The sequence below is a fragment of the Prinia subflava genome, chromosome 10 (genome assembly GCF_021018805.1).
Source record: "Prinia subflava isolate CZ2003 ecotype Zambia chromosome 10, Cam_Psub_1.2, whole genome shotgun sequence".
Classification (NCBI taxonomy): Eukaryota; Metazoa; Chordata; class Aves; order Passeriformes; family Cisticolidae; genus Prinia; species Prinia subflava.
The window spans coordinates 27154174-27178751 of NC_086256.1; the positions used below are offsets into that span (position 1 = coordinate 27154174).

At 55.6% G+C, this 24578-nt stretch overlaps 1 protein-coding gene across 1 annotated transcript; it reads right to left on the reverse strand.

Moving 5' to 3' along the window:
- Window positions 1–1592: 1592 nt before the first annotated feature.
- On the reverse strand, window positions 1593–24288 carry SEC16B (SEC16 homolog B, endoplasmic reticulum export factor). The gene is made up of 26 exons (XM_063406942.1): window positions 24036–24288; window positions 22399–22750; window positions 20606–20712; window positions 20000–20099; window positions 19778–19892; window positions 18551–18692; window positions 18053–18210; window positions 17402–17463; window positions 15724–15859; window positions 14942–15172; window positions 14187–14284; window positions 13158–13239; window positions 12929–13046; window positions 12321–12432; window positions 12037–12142; window positions 11256–11396; window positions 7434–7547; window positions 6735–6807; window positions 4437–4688; window positions 3907–3977; window positions 3496–3633; window positions 3236–3343; window positions 2347–2428; window positions 2152–2249; window positions 1986–2054; window positions 1593–1683 (listed from the first exon to the last, which is right to left on the reverse strand). The coding sequence occupies exons 2-26, from the start codon at window positions 22683–22685 to the stop codon at window positions 1621–1623; spliced, it is 3063 nt and encodes a 1020-aa protein (XP_063263012.1). The 5' UTR covers window positions 22686–22750; window positions 24036–24288; the 3' UTR covers window positions 1593–1620.
- Window positions 24289–24578: the final 290 nt, after the last annotated feature.

Genomic DNA, 24578 nt, shown 5'->3' on the forward strand with positions numbered 1-24578 from the left:
CCCAGAATCAGGTGCTCATCCTCGGGAAGCCTCCTCATCCTCATCCCTCCCAGTGCAGCATCCTGGGCCAGTCACTTCCAGCCCTGCGGTCCTGGGAGCCACGCAGCCCTGGAAGAAGGGACAGCCAGGTGATGTCTGCCCGCACAGGTGCCCCGGGTTCACAACGGCCTCGATTTCCCGATGTTATTAAAAGCCAGCAGTCCCTGCTCTGTGCGCCTGGGCGGGGGAAGTTAAAGCCATCCACCCACTCACCCACCACCTCCAGCCCCCACAGCACCTCCCTGGAGCAGCCCGGATCCACCGCACAGCCCCCAACAGGGCTTGGACTCCAGCCTGGATCAGTGGGGCACGGAGCCGGCAGTCTGCCGTGAGGGGCCACAGCCCCACACCCCTTCACGAGGGGATCCCCACCCCACAGCCTGTCACGGGCAGGGTTCAGCCCCACATTCCTTCAGCTCGATATCGAGACCCCACGGCCTGTCCGGGCAGGGTCCAGCCCCACCGCCCGGTCGGTGCCCAGCCCCGAACAGAGCCCGTCAAGGGCCGGATCCGCGCCCCGCCATGAGCCCCCGCTCTAACCTTCACACCGGGACACGCCCCCAGCCCCCTTCCGGCGAATGGGCGGCTGGAAATCAGCATGCGCCGCAGTGCGCGCTGGGTAAGCGCCGCGGCGTCTCACCGTGAGCTGGAAGCAGCCGCATAAGCGAGGCGATATATACCGGCGGCAGCGCCCTTACAGGCGTCCGGGGGAAGCTCACTGCCGAGGCCACCCACGGGGTGCGCGTCACCCGCGGCCCGCCTCGGGGAAGGTCTGAGGGAGGGGCCGCCCGCGGCCCCAGCAGGGCCCCGCCCGCGACGGGCGGGTGAGCCACCAGCAAGGGGGGGCGCCGCGCGGGCCGGCCCGGGCAGGAGAAGCCGCGGCGCTGCCCCGGCGGAGCCCGGCGGATGCTCATGGCCCCGCGGCGCTTTGAGACAGACTCACGGCCGGCGCGCTGAGTCCAATGGGTGAGGTGGGGCAGCGCCCCATAACCCAATTCAGACTACTCTCCCCCGGACACCTTTTTCCATCCTCCTGCACCTCCACCTCCCTCCTGTACCTTCCCCAGACACCTCACCGTTCCCCTCCCACCCCTCTTTATTACTGACAGCAACACCCCACGCCTGGAGCCCGGCAGAGGGCAACAAAGATCATTAAGGAGCATCTCGCTTATGAGGAAGGTAACTTCACTGAGTGAAGACGCAACTGTGAGAGGGGACTTCGTTAAAATACCTATGTATAAAGACCTAAATGTTAGCAAAGAAAGCTAAAAAGAAGTATTGGGCTGGACTTCAGGAAACACACGTAAGGGATGACAACAATGAGTTACACAAACCAGACCTAATTTTTGTGAAGGAGGAAGGTAGAGCCTGGGTTCCCACCTAGGTGGCAAGACGGTTCACCCCCCTCCCAGCCTCCCAGCCCCCATTTATTGACTTTTAAACCCAAAAACATACCCCTTATTTTGCAACACCCTCCACCAAGCAGGCTCAACCGCTGCTACCCCAATCAAAATAACCACAAACACCATTTTTGTTAAAAAAACTTCCTGCAATTGGTCTCTGCCGTCCCCACCCACCACTTCACAGTGGGTTGGGGTAGCGATGCCGTGAAAGCAGCCTGGGTTGGGTGGGTCGTGCAGGCAGCTGTGAAACACAGAGAGAGAGGTGGTGTGAGCAATGGGCTGTACCCCAAAATGTTCATTTTCCATCATCGGGATGCAACCACGACCATCCTCCCCACGTTTTCCTCATTCACCACACCCTCCCACAACTGATTTACCTAAAAAACCCCTTATTCCCAGGACTGGTATCACCTAAACCCCCCCTGCCCATAGCAGGTCACCTGCAATCTGGCAGCACCCCAAAATCCACGATACACTTCCTGCCCAAAGCCAGGAGCCACCCCCAGCCCCATGCAGCACCACCCCCTCGGGAAATGCTCTCACCTGAGACACCTGGGCAGGGTTGAAGAGAGGAACTGAAGCCAGGGGTGGGAGAGGTCCAGGGTAGCCGGTCTGGAAGGACAAAAAGAGAAACTTAACAGACACCCCGAGCAGAGAGGTGTCCTGGACACCCCCGTCACACATGGATACGCTTCCCTCCTCTCCTCACCTGCTGTCCTGCTGACTGCCTCCCATCCTTCTCCCACGAGCCTTTCACCTCTGCAGACACTGCACTAACAGCAAAGCCACTTTCACCCTGCATTCCTCCTAGGGCCAGCAACCAAAAACAAAAGCCAACTTAACATTAAGAGGAGAAACTTGTGAAAGACTGATGGGGGAGAGAGGTGAGGGGAACCGTATTTACCGGGATTTCTGGAGAGAGGCTGAACCAAAGGGTTTGTCCCAGCTGCGAGAGGGGCAATGGGTGGGGATGGTGACGTCCGCTCCTGAAATCACATCCACCCGTTTAGAGCAGAGGCTGCCTGAGCTGGGAGAAGACCTCTGCAGCAGATACCACACCGGGCTTTTGGGGTGCCCATTCTGCACCCATCCTGCTGCAGAGGTACCCCATGAGCTGCAGGAAACACGCCAAGGAGGGGCTGCAGGGTCAGGGCAAGCAGCTCTGGCACAAAGCTAAACCAGCCTGAGGGTTTAAAAATTAGGCACGAGGCTGGACACCAAGCCTGAGTAGAGCATGAGGGGCCAAGATCCCTGGGTCCCCTTCTGTTCTTCATCTCCTGCTGATTTTAGAAGCATATCCCAACATTTTTTTCTCTGGGACTGTAGGTCTCTACCAGGAAGAAACTTCCAGGGGAGGTTCTCGCTCCAATCCCCACCATCAGGGATGTGACACCCTGAGGAGCTGGCTAGGTCTGGGATAACCACGCATGGCTGCTTCCCCCTTGCTGCTGCACTCCCAATTAAAGAGGTTTTCCCTTCCCTGCATCTCCTAAAACCTGCCAGAGCAGTGCCGCTCACAGCTGCTGTGTTCCGCTCCAGCGGAGGGCAAGAGATCCCTGCAGAGTTTGCCAAGGGCTCGGATGACCTCATGGATCAAAGAGGCTATATGGATTTACAGTTATTATTAATCAAGGATTCACTTCCAGGCTAGAAGGGCTCCCAGTCCCGCTCTGTCCCCACACAGGATGGCCATGGTCCCTGCACAAGGACAGTGGTGATGGGGAGATGTGCCACCCATTCTCACAGCTGCACCCTGCATGTCACCAGGGACACGATGGCTTTTTGTCCCCTACCTGTGGTCCTGATGTGGGAGAGTCTGAGTCTGTGTCAGACTCAGCTCTGGGAGAAGTTTCCTTGGTGGGTTTTGACCGAAACCAGCCAAACCATCTGAATCCCGAGCCCTGGGAAATGGGGGGAAAGAGTGGAAAGGGATAAGAAGGGCTGGATGCCGTGGTCCTCCAGGTGCCTGCTGGGAGTGGGCACCATTTTTCCAGGGGCAGGGCTGGCATCAGGGACAGGCAAGCTCAGTGCATGATGGCTCTGGCGTGCTCACCTTGTCCCCCTCTGGCTTCACAGCCTCAGCCTGCTCGGGGGCAGTGTCCTCCTCTGCGCTGTCCGAGGAGGACCGGCTGTCCCCCAGGGACACTGTGGAGGTCTCCGAGGCGCTGCGAATCCTGGGCCGTAACTCCTCCTGCCACCAGACACGGAAGCTGCCACGTGCTGTCCCCACAGGAGCTGCACCGAGCATGGGCACAGCCCCCTGGGACTGCTCCACATCTGGATTAGAGGAGAGCATCCCTAGGGACCCCCACATGGAGCCCCCACGGCAGGGCACAGCCTTCGCCCAAGAGAACAACTGGCACCGCGACGGGGAGATTGCATGCGGGCTCAGTGAGTGGAAGGATGGATCAGCACACCCCAGATCCAGCCAGGAAACTCAATGAGATGGTCTCCTCTGACTCACCTGCTCTGGGGGGAGGGCTGGCTGCACCCCTCCAGGGGACAGCCTGGCACCCCAGGGCTCCCCAGCTTCTCCTGTGGAGCAGAGAGAAGGACACAGTCAAGGTTTCATCTGTGGAGCTATGGATTTATCCATCAGAGGTATTTCCAGAGCTTTTACCATGCCCCTCTCCAGAGCACAGCCATCCATGTGGTGGCCAAGATGCCCCCCAAGAGATGCAAAAAGCCATTCTGGTCCCTGTCCCTGCCAGCATCAGGGAGTAAGTGACGAAGCTGAACTGGTGTATCTTAAAGGCAACTTCTAAGGAAGAAATTCCTAGCTGTGAGGGTGGTAAAGCCCTGGCACAGGTTGTCCAGAGAAGCTGTGGCTGCCCCATCTCTGGAATTGTCCAAGGCCAGGTTGGATGGGGCCTGGTCTAGTGGAAGGTGCCCCTGCCCATGGCAGGGGTTTGGAACTAGAAGATCTTTAACATCCTTTCCCAACACAAACCATGCTGTGTGATTTTTGCAGGGAAACAAGGCTGCAGCACTTACCTGCTGGCAGCACTGGCTGTGCAGGGGGCTCAGTAAAATCTCCTCCCAGAGGGGCGGGTGTCCCTTGGCTGAGCACAGGGGGCTGCAGGTCTCTCCCAGCGCTGGGCAGCGGCGATGCCACCCCCTGAGCAGGCGCTGGGGACCTGAGGGACACGTCCTCCCGGGAGCTCGGTCCCTGGGGTGGCACAGGCTCAAACCACTGGTCATACTGGAAGCCTTCACTCTGGGGAATCTCATCGCCAGGCTCTTCATCTGCAAAAAAAACCCACCCACACCCCAGGAGTTTACAATTCTTGTAATGTTTATAATCCTGTTGGGTTGTTGCACAGATTTCTCCCCTTTTCCACTACACATCAGCAGGAGCTGGGGGAGTGAGGAAAGACTCCAGGGACCAGGCAAGGGAGGAGGTAGGACACAGCACAGCAACAGGAACTTTCCAGAGGTTTCAAGGAAAGTGGGCTGGGAAAGACCGGGGGAATTTTTTCTTTTTTTGAATCCTGGGAATGTACCTGAGGTTATAAATAAACTCAGAAGGGGAATGCTATGGAAGCAAAGAGCCTGCAAGCAGCATGCACCAGCAGCTCAAAGGAGTCTGAGGTCTCCAGCCTTTTTCCCCCGCTCCTGCTGCACACCCTGAGCAGGAAAGGTTCACCAGGCAGCCTTCATTCCTGTTCCACAGCAGCACCCACGGATGAATCCCTCACTTTAGGCAGATTTATTCAGGGTTGGGTTGTTTTTGTTTGAAAGGCAAGTTGAGCAAGTGGGATTTGTTTTGTATAACACACCCATCGGTCCCAGGTGTGTGTCCTGCTTATTCCAGCTCAGCAGCCTCCTGCCAGAAGCACTGGGCACTGGGAAATTCCTCAATTGCCATGAGGCATGGCAGGCAGGACCTAGATCCCACAGGGAAGGATTAAGGCACCTCTTGATGCAGTGCTATCAAACCCTCTGCTTTGCTGCCAGCATCACCTCCAGCCCACTCAGGACTGGCTTCACACCCATGAGCTGCTCCCACATGGCCTGGAGATGCTCGAGATCCACCAGGAGGAGGATGGATGCTCAAACTCATGCTGCCTGGCAAGCTCAGCTGGAACAAGTCAGGGAGGACCATGTGGATCCCAGCTTGGCTCTGGCTTGGGCTTTGTCTTTCCAAGATGGATGGATTCAGCACCAAGCCAGCTTTCTGTGCATGCAGGTCCCTCAGGTGCTGGCTCTGGATGGCCTTCACATGGAAGAAAAGGGCCAAGCACAGGGAAGATGAGCTCTGGAGCAGACCTGGCTGCTTGGAGAAGCCAAGCCAGTGGCATCATCATACCTGTAACTTCCTTCCAGGAAGGAAGGAAGATCACAGTCTCAGCCCTGATAGCAGCAGAAGGCAATCAGGATTTATGATCCTTTTTACTGCCTGGGAGAGCTCTTTGGAAAGGAATTTGGCAGCAGCAGGGAAAGCTGATAGGGAGAAACGGCTTGAAGGAGTTAGTTGTGTTTCATCCTGTCTGCACCAGCCTCTGCTCTCCACACTGCAGTGCCAGCATTCCCAGTAGAAAGCCAGACCCAAGGAGCAGGGGACTGTGTAGGAGCGTCCTGCTGGTGGAGGTGGATGGGAAGCAACACCTGCCCCTGACTTTTCCTCAATGGGACATCCCAATGGATGCCTGCCCAGCTGGGAAAGAACCCCCACCCCCCTGCTCTTCCCTTGACACCAGGGGATGGTTGTGTCCCTCATCTTGATGTCTCTGGGCCCTCTGGGTGGGTTGGCACAGGAGGGGACTCTTGGGGTCACCAAAGGGTGAAGCAAAAGGATCAAAGAGGCAGCAGGGAAGGAGAAACGCTGGGTCTTCAGCAGCAGGCATCCTGCAGCCTGGCACACAGCAGGATGAGCTCCTTCCTGAATCCTTTGCTCTGCAAGTGTGAAATCCCTTTAGTTCAGCTCCAGTTTGCACCCTCAGAGGACTGCCTGGGAATGGAGCTGTCTCCCCTGAGGCTCAGCTGGGAGGCTCATCCAGCACCCACCCCGAGCTCCTCTTCTCCTCCCACAGCGCCCACAGGGACCCGAGGCTGTGGTAATTAGGCCCAATTACTCAGGCTTTGTAGGAGGACACGAGCACTGAGCCCTCGCTTTGCAGCCTGAGGGCTGCATCCAGGCACGAGCAGCCTTTGAGCTCTGGGGGGGTGCAAGGAGTTGCTGCTGGTAAAAACTCCAGGGATTGGGAAGCTGCTTCCCAGCCCATGGCAGCGCAGTTCCATGCAGGGAGAGCCCACTGGGGAGACCACAAGCTGCTGCTTTGTTTTATTTACCTGCTGTCGGTAGAACAGCACAGGGTGGCTCCAGCTGAGCGGGTGCCACCTCTGGAGAAAGATCATCTTCCACCTGCAGAGGGAAAATGCAGTAAAATGGATAGGAAAAAGGATGGCTCAGGACAAAGACTAAGGAAACCACAAAGCCAATGCAAAGGAAAGCACAGTGCTCGTGGATGTGGGGCTCACAGCCCACCCCAGGCTGCAGGAGAACCCCACACCAGCAGGGACACAGCTCTTTCCAGTGAGTGCGAGGGGCTGCAGCAGCCCTGAGAGCAGGCAGGAGGGGAAACGAGATGGAAAAGGCCTCAACGCCAAAAGCAGATGTGAAATCTGAATGAAGAGCATTAATCCAAGCACCAGACCAAGAGTACACCCACAAGGTGACACCCCACCAGTGCGGGGTCCTCCCTGCAAAGGGAGCCCATCGCTCACCCACCAGCCCCTGCCTGCCCTCCTCGAGCCAAAACAAGCAGAGTTTTGCCCTGTGTGAAGATCTGCAGCCCTCAGGCACTGCAAGCCCCTTGCTCCCATTGAACCTGCAGGTGCCAGAGCAGAGACCACAACTCGGAGCTCACAGGCCAAAGAGGAACAGCAGCTTCTGCACCTCCATCCCCTCAGACTCAGGGGAGAGGAGGAGGATGCTCCTGCGGGAGCAGCACAGAGCAGCTGTCCCGCGGCATCCCCGCTCCTCCTTACCTCCTCCTCCCGGCAGCAGGCTCGGAGCTGCTCCAGCCAGTCGGGCTCCAGCGCCTGGTGCTGCTCCGGCATCTCCAGGAGCAGGGGGTCGGAGAGCTTCAGCCGTTCGGCCAGCTGCAGGGCCAGGGGACAGCAGGGATCGTCACACGGGTCAGACCCGCGGGGATCGTCACACGGGTCAGACCCGCGGCGATCGGCACACGGGTCACACCCGCGGGGATCGGCACACGGGTCACACCCGCGGGGATCGTCACTCGTGTCAGACCCACAGGGATCGTCACACGGGTCAGACCCGCGGGGATCGTCACTCGTGTCAGACCCACAGGGATCGTCACACGGGTCAGACCCGCGGGGATCGTCACACGGGTCAGACCCGCGGGGGTCGTCACACGGGTCAGACCCGCGGGGATCGTCACACGGGTCAGACCCGCGGGGATCGTCACACGGGTCAGACCCGCGGGGGTCGTCACACGGGTCACACCCGCGGGGGTCGTCACACGGGTCAGACCCGCGGGGATCGTCACACGGGTCAGACCCGCGGGGATCGTCACACGGGTCACACCCGCGGGGATCGTCACACGGGTCACACCCGCGGGGATCGTCACACGGGTCACACCCGCGGGGACCGTCACACGGGTCAGACCCACGGGGATCCCGCACACGGGTCAGACCCGCGGGGATCGTCACACGGGTCAGACCCACGGGGATCCCGCACACAGTCAGACCCGCGGGAATCCCGCACACGGGTCAGACCCGCGGGGATCGTCACACGGGTCAGACCCGCGGGGATCGTCACACGGGTCAGACCCGCGGGGATCCCGCACACGGGTCACACCCGCGGGGATCCCGCACACGGGTCACACCCGCGGGGACCGTCACACGGGTCAGACCCGCGGGGATCGTCACACGGGTCAGACCCGCGGGGATCGTCACACGGGTCACACCCGCAGGGATCGGCACACGGGTCAGACCCGCGGGGATCGTCACACGGGTCAGACCCGCGGGGATCCCGCACACGGGGCTCGGGGAAATGGCGTCATTTGATAATACGGGGGCAAAACAGCACCAGGCTCCTGGGCAGGATTTATTCCCTCCTCCACAGCACCACAGAGGGGCCGGCCCATCCCATGGCCCAAAGCCTCAGCAGGGCTGGTTCAGCACCTCCACAGAGAGGCCAAAATACTCTGCCAAAGATGCTCCTCACATCAAAGAGACAGGTAAACATCACCATAGTTTCCACCCCCCCGAGGAAAGTGAGTGGCTTTAATCCCCCCTAACAGCCATCCTGTGGCCCTGGCAGGTCTGCAGGACACCCCACCAGGAGCCCTGGAAAGAGCCCAGCTCCCAGGGCAGTTCATCAGCTCCTCACCCATCCCACGAGGATGGATGGGAGCTGGTGTTTGATCTGTATTTACAAATCTCTGAGAAGATTTCACAGCCTCCCAGGCTTGTCCTGATGCTTGATGTCCTTAGAGCTAAAGAGTATTTTCTTAATATCTAAGTGAAATCTTCCCTACTGCAAATTAAGCCTCTCTATCCCTGCCCCCGTGGAAGCTGTGAGAGGAGCCAGGCAGCATCCCCCACGAGCAGCCTCCTGCGTGCTGCAGGGCTGTTATCACATCCCTCATACCCCTTTCTCCCCCACCATATCTTGCCTAGTGGAAATAACCCTCGGGCCTTCTCCAGAGGTCATTTTCCCCTCAATCTCTTATCACCCCAGCTCTCCACTCCCACACTCACTCCAATTTAGCCCTGTCTCCACAAGCAGCAGCCCAAACAGGCCCCAACCAAGACCCCTGGGACCCCAGCATGGGGAGATTATCACCTCCTTGTCTCAGATATGCCAGTTGTACTCTCATAACCCAGAATAACACTGTAACATTGGTGTTTTTTTGATTTTTTTTTCTTTTGTAACAGCATCCTGTTATGCTGCTGCTCAGTATTTTTTCCATGCTCCACTATCTCCCCCAGGTCCCTCTCTGCAGTATTGCTGCTGTGTGTTTAATGTCTCCTGCAGAAGAGGGGTCTGTGCTGCCCTGGCTGCAGTTGTATCGGTGATGTGGGGCCCCAGCACCCATCAGTGGAGCAAGAGGCTCCTCTGGGGTGACCCAGGAGTCCAGGGTGAGATGTAAGGCTCCCTGCAGAGCTAAGTCCCTGTCTGAAGGAGTTGTTTAGACAAGGATCCGGTTTTAAGACACCTGGGTGAGGGGAGGTGGCACCCAAAGCACCGCTCTTCATCCACATCTTTACTGAATTTTCTCTCCCTGATATCAGCCACCAGCACCCTGATCCAGTGGAAGGTGTCCCCCGTGGCAGGGGAGTTGGAACTGGATGATCTCCAAGGTCCCTTCCAACCCAAACCATTCTAGGACTCCTGGGGATCTCTCAAGTTTCCCCTGGCTACTTCATGCTCCCTTATCTTCAATGCTTTGCTACAAGGCTGCCACCTTGAGGGGCACCAAAAGCCACCCAGAGGTGACTTAGCAGCTCAGCCACCCTCCACAGCCACACAAGACTCAGCTATTCCTTCCTGCACCAGTCCCCAGCAGCCATTTCTTTCAACTCCTGAACTTTTAATAAACAAACTCTAAACCAGCACAAAACACACTTCCCAGCTCTGTGAGCTTACAAAGCTGCACAGCTGGACCCCAGCTCGGGACTGGGAATGGCCACGAGAGCAAAGTAACCCAGCAGCCAGCCAGGAGCCTGCACTACCTCCAGAGCCACTGTCCCATCTCCTTACAAACACACCCATGCTCATCCCAAATCAATCACAGGAAAAAGGAAATTATACGCATGATTACTCCTAAACGGGGGGAATGTTTAATCCAACAGCTAATGTGCACTTTGATCCAGTATTAATGAACCAGCACCTGGTTGTGTATCGTCCCCAGCTTCAAAAGAGGGGAAGTCTTAATCAAACACTAATGTGTATCATAATTTGTAACACAGTCTAGAACATCAAAGACAAGAGCATCTACGAATGCACTAGTTTTTCAGATGAAAGTGTTTTCTCCCAGGAGAAGCATTATCCCCAGCAGAATGGCAGATCTGAGAGGCTGTTAGGCAGTAAATAGACTTCGACGGTGGGGTGAGGAAGCAGCGCCAGCCAAATTTTGGGTGAACTCAGCAGCACCCACTTCAGACAAGCACCTTGCTGCCCCTCACCTCACAGCACCATGGCTTTAGTGCCTTTCATGGAATCACAGAATGGTCTGGGGTTGGAAGGGACCTTAAAGCTCATCTTGTTCCAACCCCCTGCCATCTGCAGGGACACCTTCCGCTTGACCAGGTTGCTCAAACCCCCCATCCAGGCTGGTCCTAGAGGCTGGAGGAAGGTGACAAGCAGCCTCAGCACTGCCCTGGTCTTGTGAGAGCCCCACCTTCCTGGGGCACCTGGGACCTTGCCCCTCTCTGCCCCAGCCCCCTGCTCAGGAAGTAGAGGGGCTGCACTCGGTGCTACAAGCTGGGCCAGGCTCCCTCCCAGAGTCACCCCAGAGCTGAGAATGGTAGAAGTTGTGCTGGAGGGGAAATGTGCACTTAGACTTCACTTCTTAAGTCTGTGACATTTAGAAGTTCAGAAAACCCCTCCAGACTCAAAACCATCCTTTGTTTCCAAATAACTCTGCTCCTGCTCGGCAGCCAATGTAATACCTTTGTTTTCTACCCTAAATCTGCAGGGTTTAGAATCCCTGTGGAAGCGTTGGCTTTGCAGTGCTTGGCAGCAGACCCTGGGGGCTGCTCGGAGCTGCCAGGCACTCCCACCCCCGCGGGTCCTGAGCGGGAGGCAGGCCCTGGGGGGTGCAGGAGGGGCAGACTCACCCTCAGCACCTGCCGGGCCAGCGCGGGGTGCGCGGCGGGGCCGCGGCGCAGCAGCGCGGTGCAGATGTGCTCGCAGTACTGCAGGGCCTGCGCTGGCAGCCCGTGGTCGGCCAGGCGGGACGCGTAGAGCAGCTTGTACACCTTGGGAGAGGGAAGCAGAGCACCACGGGCAGGAGCAGGGAGAGGGACAGGTCTGTGGGTGCCCTGTGCCATCACGGCACAGCACCCCAGTGTGACTGGTGCAGCTCAGATCCTGCACCCAGAGGGCACTGCCAACCTGGGGCCACTTCCACCCATCCCCATGGAGATATCCAGCCCACCCTCCCTGAACCAGGCAGGGAGGAGCAGGGCAGCGTTATAGAATCCTGGAATGGTTGGGGCTGGAAGGGACATCAGAGCTTATCGAGTTCCAGCCCCCTGCCACAGCCAGGGACCAGGTCGCCCCAAGCCCCATCCAGCCTGGCCTTGAACACTTCCAGGGATGTATCCATCCAAATCCACAGTGCCCAAGGCAGCAACAGCTGCGTGCTGCTTTGCAATAGGAAAAGCTTACCCAGAGAGCAGGAAGGCAATGAGGGCTGAGCAAGCACTGGTCAGACACACCGTGCATCCCAAAGTCTGCCCTGCTTGAGTCCCTTGGCCAACCTCCCCACCATTCCCAAAGCCCAGAAAAGGGACAAGCCTCAGGAACAGCTTGAATTCCAGGCTTCAGGGAGATGGGGGCCATATTTTGGGGCATGCCTGAGCTCCTGCACAAGATGCAGTTGAGCGTATCCCCTACCTGGAAGGGGAGCAGGAAGGATTCGGGCTGGCGGAGCTGCTGGCAGTACTCGAAGATCTCCATCCTCTGGATGGCCTCTGTGGTAGCAAACCGGGAGAACGCCTGGCTGCAGAGGAGACGGGAGGGGTCAGCCAGCAGGAGCACAGCTCCCGCCCCAAACAGCCACACACAGCACACATTAGCAGCAGGAAACACCCCAACTAGAGACTGCCTCTGCATAAAAGTGACTTCCCAGGGATGGGGAAAACGTGGGACATGTGCCCCAGGCTCCAGTGCTTGCTCACCGGTGGCTGCTGCCCAGCAGGGCCATACGGTCTGCCTTTGCTCCGAAGTAGCCAAAAGGAATATCTGCCATCAGGTAGCAGAAATGAGCTGCTTCGACTGCTCCCTTGCTGGCTGGATGGGAGGAAAAAGACAAACAATTAGTCCTGAGACATCACCACACGGTCAGCTTCGCTTTGGAGGCCCTCAAGCTCATGCAGAAATGCAAAACCAACATGCCCATGCAGATCCTGGTCCCTTCCTTGTCCTTGTTTTTGTCTGTTTTTCCGAATTGCTGCCTTTTGTTTCAGGAGGTTTCAGTTCAATGGCAGAACTGGGTGAGCCTGAGCAGGGCCAGCTCCAGCTCTTGCAGGGTGCCAGGATCAGCATAAGATCCCACCACTGGGAGCAAGGCTCAGTCCCTGCAGTTACCTACACCTGCCCTGGGCCCAGCTGCTCCAGGGCTCTCCACAAGAGCAGCTAATGGATGTGCCTGGGCCCGATTCATCCGAGGATCCATTGGCACCTCACCCCTTCCACCACACAGGCACGGCCATCTCAGTGTGGACATGCACGGTGACATTGCAGTGCCCTCCTCTGTTTACTGCTGCTCCCACTGATCCCAGCTCACCCAGAGTGTCTCCCATGGTGACAATGGCTCGGTGGTTCAGCTCCGTGTCTCCGACCTTGTTGGACAACATCACAGCCAGGTGGGGCCTCCAGTCGCCCCACGTGGCGTCCCCGCAGCACTGGGGGAGAGGAGGAGAGCAAAGGTGAGCAGAGAGGGTCACCAAAAGGGGGTGTCACAGGCAGGTGACAGCACAGGGGACACATGGCAGGGCCAGCTCTAGCTCACGGACCAGTGCTGCCTGAGGGATCCTTCCTGACATGAGCTGGAAGAGGGTCTGCAGCGGGTCATTGGTGGCCAGCGTGCTGGTGAACCTGTGAGGAGACAGCAGGGAAGGGCTGCACCCCAGGACCCCAAACCTGCATTCACCTCCCAGGGCACATCCCAATGCCCCACGAAACTCATGTCTTGAGGGGTTTTCCAGAGAATCCAAGAATGGATTGAGTTGGAATGCACCTTCTAGTCCAACCGTCCTTCCATAGGCAGGGACACCTTCCACTGTCCCAGGGTTCTCCAAGCCCAGTCCAACCTGCTTTGGACACTTCCAGGGATGGGGCAATCACAGCTTCTCTGGGCAGCCTGTGCCAGGGTCTCTCCACCCTCAGAGGGAAGAATTTCTTTCTAACATCTAATCTAAATCTACCCTCCTAATGGCTCAGGCCATTCCTCCCTATCCTATAACTCCCTTGTGAATGGGAGACAGAGAGGATCAGCAGCCTCTGGGGATGAGGATCTGTATTACCTTCAGAGAAGGCAGGTCTCCAGGAACGACACTGCACAAAACCTCCTTAAAAGGATTTGGGTTCCACAAGACAGAAAATTTCTGCTTAACTCACCCTGAAGGGATCAACCCAATCCAGACTAAGTACATTAAATTCCACCAGAAAATGCTCATGTGAGTGGGATGAACAGCTGAGACTAGACTGGATCACAGCGAAGATGGCTCAGCTCCCCCTGCACCTTGGCTGTCTTTGCTAGGACAACATGGGCAAAGCCAAAGACTCAGAATAAATCAACCCTCCATCTCCAGGAAATGGCTTTCCTCCTGCTTTCCAGCCTTCCCCTTGGTTTCTCCTGTCCGCTGGGAAGCCTGAAGGACTCAGGCCTATCTGGATGGATGCCCTCTGTCCCCCTTGCCCCCTCTGGAAAGGTTCCAGCTGGAATCAATGCTCTTTTCCAGTTTCAGGGGGTACTGAAGGGATACCAGGCTTGGAAAGCCAGCCATGGAACATCACACCTTGCTTCACCTTCTCCAACTTACCCAGTGAGGACCCAGCTGTAGGTCCGAGCATCCATCTTGCTAGAGAGGAACAGGGCATGGCCCCACAGCTGGTTTCTCATGGCCCAGACCAGAGCTTCCTGCATTTGAGGGGGATAAGAAATAGGGTTAGCACAAACTCTACTTCCCCCCCTCCTCTGCTCCCCCAGCTCAGAGAAGGGTTCCAATAACTGCTCTGGCTTTAATTAGCATCCTCTGAAAACCTGTTCCATGTTCAGATCTCTTCCAGGTATCTTTGTCTCTCTACCTTGAAAATTTACGAGAACTTGGACCCTCAAAGCAACGTTTTGTCCCTTATATTTCCAGGTCTGTGCTTCCTGTTAGCTCTCAGTGCTGTGGGATCCCAGCCTGGGCACCTAAACTGCAACCCTCCTCTCTTCTCCTTGTGCCTTTAGGCATCCTGTGGGATCACACAGCTGCAGATGGGTTTGGAACAAGATGACCTTTAAGGTCCCTTCCAAAGCAAACCATTCTAGGACTCCATGAAACTAAATGTGGTAGAAGTGCCAGTAAAAGCCTCTGCATCTCATTTTCACTTGGGTCCCCCGTCCCAGTTCCCAGTGGTGGGAATTCACTGCCACAAGCCCTCTTGCACACACACAGCTCACAGGGTTGATCCCACAACCACAAGCCCCTTCTCGGCCACCCTTCCCTTTAAAACCTGCCTGAAGAGGCCAACAGGTCCAAGAAGGAAAAAACCCCTTCAGGCCCAGTGCTGGATCCCACTCACCACTTACTTTCTTCCTGCCGTAGTAGAGGAGCTTGGTGAACTTCTCCACTATCTGTGCCTGTGTCTCCACGACGGGTGGCAGCTCCCCGGTGATGAGGTCCAGCGCGCCCGGCTGGTGCGACGCCCGCTCGTCCTCGGCCAGCCCCAGCAGGGTGGCCGCGGGCTCCTGCCTCCTGTACTTGTCCTGGCGCCTGCAGTCCTGCATCAGCAGCTCGGCCGTGTCCGAGCCCACCATGGACTGGGAGAGGGAGGGAATCAGGCGCCTGGGGGCTGCCCCACCTGCAAAGGCTGGCAGCACTTCCAGCCTGCACCCTCCTACACCTGGATCCTCATCCCAGAGCACCCCACAATGAGAGCAGCTTTGGCCACCAGCACGTGGGTTGGGAAGGAAAAGGACCCAGCACAGTTAGCAAGACCTTCACAATGCTCCCTCTGACAACTTTATCCACCTGCTTCCAACAAGCAGCCACAGACTGGACTGGGTGGATTTCAGTGGATTAAGGGAGTGGCCCCCTTTAAGCCCAAGTGCTGGCTCCTCGATGAAGGTGACACCAGTCCCCTTCATTGGGCTGTTGGTAGTTTCCAAGGACAAAAAGCAATCAAGGAGAAGGATTTGCTCCAAATATCCAGGCAGAATCAAATGGAGGGGTAGTGGTATGGAAGTCAAGTCCTCTTAAGGTACACCCCTTCCTCCCAAAAATAGCAACTGGGTCAAGAGGCACCTAAGGGACATATTACTTGTCTCATTTCCAAGATCAATAGGGTCCTCCCCTTCCATGGGATACCTACCCCATTCTGCCGGCAGAGGAGCACCAGGAGTTTCCAGAGGAGAGCAGAATCTCTGCCCTTCTGTGTTGAGAGATCACAGCCTGCGGTTATCTTCTGCTGGCAAAACGTCATCACATCCACCTTGTGCAGATCTTCCCTACAGCAGCAGAAAGAGCATCAAAGAAACCCAAGGCAAAGCAATCTGGGGCATCATTCAGGCTCAGTCCCCAGGGTCACTGATGGGGATGCCAAAGATTCCAAGCAAGAGCTGGAGGAAAGAAGATCCCCAGTACCAATGACTACTTTTAAGTTCAAACACACTCAAATTTATTGTGACTCTTAGCAGATCTCTGTGTTTCAGGGATGCAAAGTACATTTCAAACCCACTCTGACAATAGTTTCCTCCACCCATCTGCAAATAAACAGTTTGGGTTTGCTGTGCTGCCATTACATCCATGGATGTCCAAGGCTGCAGAAGCAGGCACAATGTGGTGAGGAGGCAGAGTGGAGGGTCACTCCTGTGACCTTTGGGACTGAAACAGAAACCCTTAAGCTACATGCAAGCAAGGCAGAAGTGCTGCCTTACAATAAAATAACCATACAGTTAGAAGGAAAGAGTGGATAAGACAAGAGAGAGAAACTGCAGGTGGAGATGTTGATCCTGACTCAATCTTTCCAACATACTTTATGGAGATTCCTGATGTACCCTTTGGCACAAGTAGTAAAATCATAGAATGGTCTGGGGGTTGAAAGGGAGATAAAAGCTCATCTAGAGCTTCACCAGACCAAGCCCTGTCCAGTTTGGCCTTGAACAATTCCAGGGATGGGGCATCCACCATTCCTCTGCGCAACCTGAGGCCTTACTACCCTCACAGGGAAGAATTTCTTTCACATATCTAACCTAAAGTTCCCCTCTTTCAATTTGCACTCATTCCCCTTTTTCCTGTCTCTACAGTTCTGACAATGAGACTCTCTCTGGCTTCCTCGTATCCATTTCAGATACTGGAAGGTGCTGTGATGTCTCCACACAAGCCCCAGCTTCCTCAGCCTGTCTCCAGTCCCTTTATCCTCCTCTAGACTTGCTCCAACAGTTCCATGTCCTTATCCAGAACTATCTTTGCAGCACTCCAGGTGGGTCTCACAGGGGCAGAGTACAGGGGGAGCTCCAGATCTTCCACCCAGCCTCTGTGTGTACACAGCTCTTCTGCTCAGTAAATGCTTTTTCCTTTTCTCTCCCTGCTTTGGTTGGGAGTGGTCAGAAATAGACACAACCTGATGCAACACACCCTGATTCATCCCCAGGCTCACACTGGATGGAGGGACATTCTGGGTCTGACCCTGCTGTGGCTCAGCAATCTCAGGGGACAAAAACCTTAGGAAAAGCTAAGCCACAGGTTGACCCAGAGCTTTAGACATCCAAAGAAACCCAAAAAAAGTCATTTTTCTGAGAAAAAATTAGTACAAAACAAGGTCAGGTGTACAAACCACACTAAATCCACATCCTATGAATATTCAGAAAAACCATGTCCCACAATCCAAACCAACCCACACTGCATCAAAGGGGCTGTGCTCCCATCATGAACTCAGACATGGCCTTTAGATAACTCAAAACCATTGGGACCCTTCAAGTCTGCCTGGAGCTCCTCATGAAGGAGCAGCCAGGAGGACACAGCTCCTGGGCCTGCCTGTGCTGCCATACCTGGCCAGGGGCCCGGGGAAGGTTTGCAGCTCCTCCAGCTCTTCTGTGCCATGAAGGATCTCCTGAAAAACAAAAGTAAATTCAGCAGCTGGACTCCAGCAATCAGACCAGCCCCAGCTGGGCTATTGGAAAGCCTTGGCCAAGGATTCAACAGTGCCAATGAACCCTGTGCTGTCTTAAGGTAGCCACAGAGCACAGACCCTGAGCTGTCACATGGACTGCAGCGCTAAGGCCCAGTAAAGAAATGTCTACTGAGATGGCATCTGCCTCCTCCTGGAGGTGAAATAGGAGACTGGAATGCTGTGGTAGGCTCAGGGCATGGACAAGGCCCCTGCACTGGAGCACCTCAGGAAGATGAGTGGAGTTGTCCTTTGGAGAGGTACAAACCACACCTGTCCCCATGAGAAGGGGTCACTATGAGCAGGTCACAGGCACCAAGGGTTACAGAGCAGAAGGCTGAAAGCACCACCCAGGCACAGGCTGGCACAGTGGAGACTCAAAACTCCACATGGGATGGACAGAAGATGGGAGCAAGGAATGGGAAGGCTGCTGAGGAGGCTGCTTGGGTTATGAACCATGTTTGCATCCCTCAGGGCAAAAGGAACCACTCCAGAGAGGGGATGGGGGCCTGGAGGGCCAGCTGTGTCCTACCTCCAGGCTGTGCAGCTCGACACGGGGCAGCTGTCCCTCAGCAGGGTTGTGGGGACACACCAGCACCAGGTGGCCCCCAGCTCCAAAGCACAGAGCTGTGTGCAGCTGTGGGAACTTGAGGGGGGCTGCTGGGGTCGGGGTGGACACCAAGGGTCCCCCTGCAATGACACAAAGGCCACTGTGAGCCACTCACACTGATCACACACCACATCCACTACGAAGGACTTGCAAGGTCCCAACCCTGTCCCACAACTTAAGTAGCCCTCCAGTGACCCCTCCATGCAAGAACTGTCTCCCAAAGCAGCAGATGTGCACAGCAGCTCCTGCATCTACCCAGGCAGAGCCCCTAGACCATTCACCCACTCTGCAGCCCCCCAGTCACGCCTTGTGCCTGCACAATCTCCCCCAGGAGGGGACCAAGCTGAGAGACAGCCAGTATCCTACCACCAGCCATTTATTCCCTTACTTCCCCCCGTCAGAGCCCCCATTTCACCTCACCTGTTTGTCCCATGTTCCAGGACTCTGGAAGCACAGGGTCGTAGTGGTCAGCACTGTCACGGATGTACTGGCTGAGCTCATGGCTGCTGGAGCTGAGTCCTGACTCGTGGTACTGCAGGAGCAGGCTGGGCTGGCCCGAGGGCTGCGAGGAAGGGAGAACACACAAACCTGGCTCAAAAACTAGGGACACTGCTGATCCCCTGCTCCCAGGCAGTGGGGCAGGCTCTGCTGCTCCAGGAGAGTGCCCAGCAGGAACAGCACAGCCAATTCCCATCAAACAGCTCACATCCTACACCAGCTTGGGTTCATCCAACAGCTTAGAAAAATAATTTACATCAGCCACAGCTATAGTCTGACAGCTTTCCTAGCTGTAACATGAGCTCCTCACCACAGCCAAGGAGATGGGGCTTGGAAACCCAAAAAAGCATCACCCAGGAGCAAAATCACCACAGCAACTTTGATTTGATCTTTTAATTTTCTCTTGGCAAAACCCAGCAAGTGAAGACACAAGTGTGATGGAGCATGACTCAGTGGACAGAGCTGACAATGACACACAGCTGTCAGCTACTGAGGAAGGATAGAATTATGGAATCATGGAATCATTAAGGTTGGAAAAGCCCTCTAAGATTGAGTCCTACCATTAATCCATCACTGCCATGTTCACCACTAAACCATGTCCCCAACTGCCACATTTATATGTCTTTAAAATCCCCCCAGGTATGGTCCCTTTACTACCTCCCTGGGCAGCCCATGCCAGGTTTGACAACCCTTTTGTTGAAAAAATTTTCCCTAGTGTCCAAACTAAACCTTCCCGGGCACAACTGAAGGCTGTTTCCTCGTGTTCTGTCACTTGTTATGTGGGAGAGGAGCCGGATCCCCGCCTGGCTCCAGCCTTCTTTCAGGAGTGGTGGAGAGTGACAAGGTCACCCCGAGCCTCCTTTTCTCCAGGCTGAGCCCCCACAGTCCTCTCTGCCTCTTCTCATCAGGCTTGTGCTCCAGACCCCTCCCTAGCAGAACGTCCCACTAAGCCTGGATTTCACCTGGGGGATGACAACCCAGCAGATGAGAGATCACCAACACAAAAACCCACTGTCATAATCCCCAGGGACTGTCAGGCACTGAGTATAACATAGCAAAAGGGCCCTTTCCTCAGCTGGAGGGGGACACATGGATTGTTCCCGAATCCCTGAGAAATTTGTCCTCCACCCCTGCCCATCCTGAGGTTACCTCTTTGGGCCGGCTGCCAGCCTCCCCCGAATCACTGCCGAGGGTTCCTTCCCCTGGCCCTTCCCTCCTGGCACTCGAGGTGTAGCTCTCCTCACAGGAGCCGTAGGTCTGTGTCCTGCAGGTGGGAGCCAAGGGAGACACGCTGAGGGTCCGAGGTTTCTGAACCACCCACAAACGCACTAATTTTGCAGCAGGGGGTTTCACGAGGCTGCACAGCTTTACCTGTCGTGCCCTGGGGGGCCCGTGGCCAGGTTGGGGTGGTAGCCCCTGTAGTAGTGCTGGTCCCGGTAACTCTTGCCATAAGACTCTCCCTGTCTCAGGTCTAGAGAGAATCAAGATTCAGCATTATCCCTCCAGAGCGACAATGAAGTTGCAAAAGAAAAACCAAGAGTCAGGCAATTTGCCATGCCCACTCAGTTTGCTTCCAAATTATCCCAGCACATTGGAGATATGATAATGCCTTGTACACATTTGCCAACACAGCACTGATGTCCTTTTTTCTTTCCTCCCTCCTCTTCTGTTCAGTCCAGAAACAGCAAAGAAGAGGCCCTGGCCACCCTGACCACACAGCACCATCAAACTCAGGCTGGAACCAGGAATGACACAGGGTTTTAGCCGTGGTAATGAAGATCAAACATCCCTTGGGTGCACCCAGCTGCTGCTCACATTTCCTAAATGCAAACAGGGAGCCAGTGATGCACAGAGCACCACCACCCAGGGGTGTGGGCAGGAGAGAGCCCTGGGTATGTGCAAGCCTTGGGAGAACCCCCCCCCTGGATTTTTCCTGCAAGCTGCCTCCATCCCCAGACCCAAAGGATGAGCCCATACCTCTGTCATCCTGCCATGGCACTGGCTGCCACTGGCGGCCTTGGTAGGGGTAGCCATCCCTGTAGCCAGCTGCAGGATACTGCCAGTGGGGGTCTTCATAACCCTGCCTGGAAAACAACACAACGGGTCTGGGGAAGAAAGGGTTCCTCGGCCACCTCTAGGCTCCCTCCTGCTTGGGGCCTTTGGAGGCAGAAAAGGTGATGGAAATAAAGCCAGGCCCCCTGAGAGGGCCAGAAGCTGGTCCAGCATCACACCTGGAAGGAGCAGGAGGAGGTTTGGATGCTTTGCCATCCCCACCTATGAGAAAGCTGTGCACTGCAGTTCCAGGTGATGCCCAGTTTTACAGAATCCAAGAACATTTTGGGTTTGAAGGGACCTTTAATGGTCATCTCATTTCAACCCCTGCCGTGGGCAGGGACACCTGCTAGACCAGGCTGCTCCAAGCCCTTTCTGACCTGGCCTTGAACAGGGACGGGGCAGCCACAGCTCCTCTGGGCAACCTGTGCCAGGGCCTCCCCACACTCAGAGAGAAAATTTATTTCCTAATATCCCATCTGCATCACACGACCTCAGCACAAACCCCACGTACCAACTCCATAATTCACTGAGGGCAATAACTCAGGCAAATCAACCCAGATTTGCTGGAAGCTCTTTCTCAGCACTGAGAGCATCCTGCAGCCCACATTTTATCCGTCCACTCTCCACTGTTTCAGCAGCTGAGCTTGCAGGCTGCCTCTTGCTCCTATATTACCGCTTGTATTTTTATTGTTCACCTTGCACTTAGGAAAAAAGAACTGCATTTAATCAAGTCTGTAAGAAAAATGCACCTTGGGGCTGAGATGCAGCTTGTCAAACAGCAACCACAGAAGTCACAGTTTGAAGAAGAATCAGAGCTGCAAATGCAACACAGTCTTAAATATAGGAGTGATGGGGTTGCTTGAACAGCTGGAGATCACCTACTGACACGCTGTGCCCCTACGCAGCCATGTCTTGGGTTATGTAACCAAAAAAACGTGTATTCTATTTCATCTGTAGAAAGCAATTGGGAGATGGTTTATTTTTTCTTTATCTCTTGTAACTCCAGGGGGGGAAGGGTGGATGTCTTCTGACAACAGACCAGCTGTTAAAACCAGGGGAGCAGTGTTTCTTATATCTTTCACCACTGTCCATCCTCCAGGAGTATCTTCTGTAAATGGGCCATTAAGGCTCACCAGTGACATGACACATTACATCATCCCCCTGTGAGATCCTCCACACAGTGGGGAGGAGCCAACCATTCCCTACCCAGATAAAAATGGGGACACAGGGACCCCAGATCATCCTCTTTTCCACTGGATTCCCAGAGGAAGACCGGACTCATCTCACCACCACTGAACCTGTCTACAGGATCATCTCTACTCCAACAGAACCACATCTGTCACTGCAGGAGGACTTATCTGGACTGCTTCCAACACCCTGGCCAACAGGGTGTCAGGTCGTATCTCTGAATCTGTCAGGGTTTTCTAGGACTTTGTTTGCTTGCTTGTTTTTTGTATTACTGCATTTGCATTTTTAATATTCCTAGTAAAAAACTGTTATTCCTATTCCCATTTTTTTGCCTGAAAGCTCCTAATTGCAAAATTATAATAATTTGGAGGGAGAGGTTTTTACATTTTCCATTCCAAGGGAAACTCCGGTTTTCCCTGACAGATACCTGTCTTTCCAAACCAAGACAAGCTACAAGGGCTGAACAGTGAAATGGGCAGCTCTTTTTCTAAGGAGGTTCCCACAAAGAGGGATTGAAGGGATCTCACCTGGGGAAGGGCTGGCTGGGGTAGCCGCTGTCACGGTGCTCAGCGCGGGAAGCCGGCCGGCGGCTGTCGCTGCGGAGGCGGTGGCCCTCATCCCGGGGGTGACCAGGGGGGTGGTGGCCCTCATCCCAGGGGTGACCGGGGCGGTGGCTCCCGTGCCAGGAGCCGGGGCGAGGAGCCTGCCCCGCGGGCAGGAGCTGCCGCCGGAGCGGTGCCGGGGGGCCGTGGTGCCCCTCTGCCCATGGCCTCTCCCGGGGCTGGGGCGGCTGGGCAGGGGCCCAGGGCTCCATCACAAGCTTGCCAGCAGAATCCTCTCTGGTTTTGGAGAGCTTGAGCCCCAGATGGCTTTAGTGGCCTGCGAATGATAAGTCACAGTGTGTCTGATCAGCAGCTTTTCAACCCCCTCAAAGCCCCCTTTGAAGCACGTTGCCAGCTACTCTGCTTTTTGGGAGTACCCTGGAAACCCAGGATCCTTTCCAAAATGCCCAGAGGCAAGGAAAAGTCACCTCTACATCTTCCTTAACTTGAAGTTCCCTTTAAAACACCAGGACTAAATAGTCTGCCTTTGAAAGCAACAGACATCCATCTCTTCCCAGAGCAAGAATCTCAGAATGATTTGGGTTGAAAGTGACCTTAAAATCCTCTAGTTCCAACCCCCTGCCATGGGCCCAGACACCTTCCATGAGACCAGGCTGCCCAAAGCCCCATCCAACCTGATGCTGAACACTTCCAGAGATGAGGAGTTTCTCTGGGCAACCTGTGCCAGGGCCTTACCACCCTCACAGGAAAGCATTTCTTCCTAATAACTAATCTGAAACTCTCCTCTTTCAGTTTAAAACCATCACCCCTTGCCCTAATGTTACAGGCCCTGCTATATATAAAATTTATCCTTATCTTAAAAAGCCCTCTTATACCCAGGTAGGATCCTCCTGCATTCCCAGCTGCAAAGCAGCAGCACTCACAGCCCCCTCGAGGGGGATGAGAAATCACCCTCACCTCTGTGACACAGCAGTGAAACCCCATTTGATATGCAGCAAGGTATGGGGACATCAGCAAAGCTTGGGCAAGACAAGGAGTTTTGCTCCAAGAAATGAGCAAGCAGGGAGAAATGGAGGTTTGTTCTTGTGAGCTGTGGGATGGGGTGGAAACAGGGATTTCCTCCTGCCTTTCAGCTCCAGCAAGAATTCCAACTGGGCACCAGGTTTGGTTATAACAGTCCCATGAGAAGAGGAAATCCTGAGGAGAGCCCAGGGCAGCACACGGATGAAGCCCCAGCTGCTGGGGGGATGTCACCCTCAAGCCCCCCCGGTCTCCTATTGCAGCATCAGTATCCAAAGTGCCCCCACCACTGCAGGCCTTCCCAATGCAGGGAGATGGCCAGAGGCTGTCTGAAGCCCTCCTCACTCCTCCCCAAAAGTTTAAGGCACTTTGGGGTAATTTCAGGACTGGAAGACACACAGATCTGAACAGAGGTGGCTAGGTTTGTGGCTTTCTAGGTGACATCCAGGTAAAGCCTGGCCCTAAATAGCCCCCAGCCACAAACACCCAGGCACCCATTATTTCGGTCCCACCAAGGGCCCACCCCAATTTTTGGCCAGGGGCTCCCACCACCATCCTCCCCCCGCAGCAGCTGCACACACCTGCTCAGAGGCCGCCGGGGCCCTTCCTCTGCTCCCTGTTGCCTCTTCCAAAGTCCACTTCCACATGGGCCAGTGGGCAAAGGGCAGCCCCTGCTGCTCCGCGCCTCCGCCCCGCGCCGGCCGCTCGCTCGGCTCCCGGGGTATTCCCGCTGCTGTTTGCATCCTGAGGGTCACCTGTCCCATCACCTGGGTCTGCTGCCACCCAAGAGACGGAGCACAAAGCCCTCCAAGCTCAAAAAAAGCCGGATATTTCTCCTGGGGAGTTTTTTAATGCCGTGAAGTAAGTAGGGGCTGATAGTGATAGGACAAAGGTGAACAGCTTTAAGCTGTAAGAGCAGAGATTTAGATCAGGTGTTAGGAGGGAATTCTTCCTCTTCCCTGTGAGGGTGGGGAGGCCCTAGCACAGGGTACCCAGAGAAGCTGTGGCTGCCCCTGGATCCCTGGAAGTGACCAAGGCCAGGCTGGAGGGGGCTTGGAGTAAACTGGGATAGTGGAAGGTGTCCCTGGCCCTGGCAGGGGGTAGAATGAGATAATCCTTAAGGT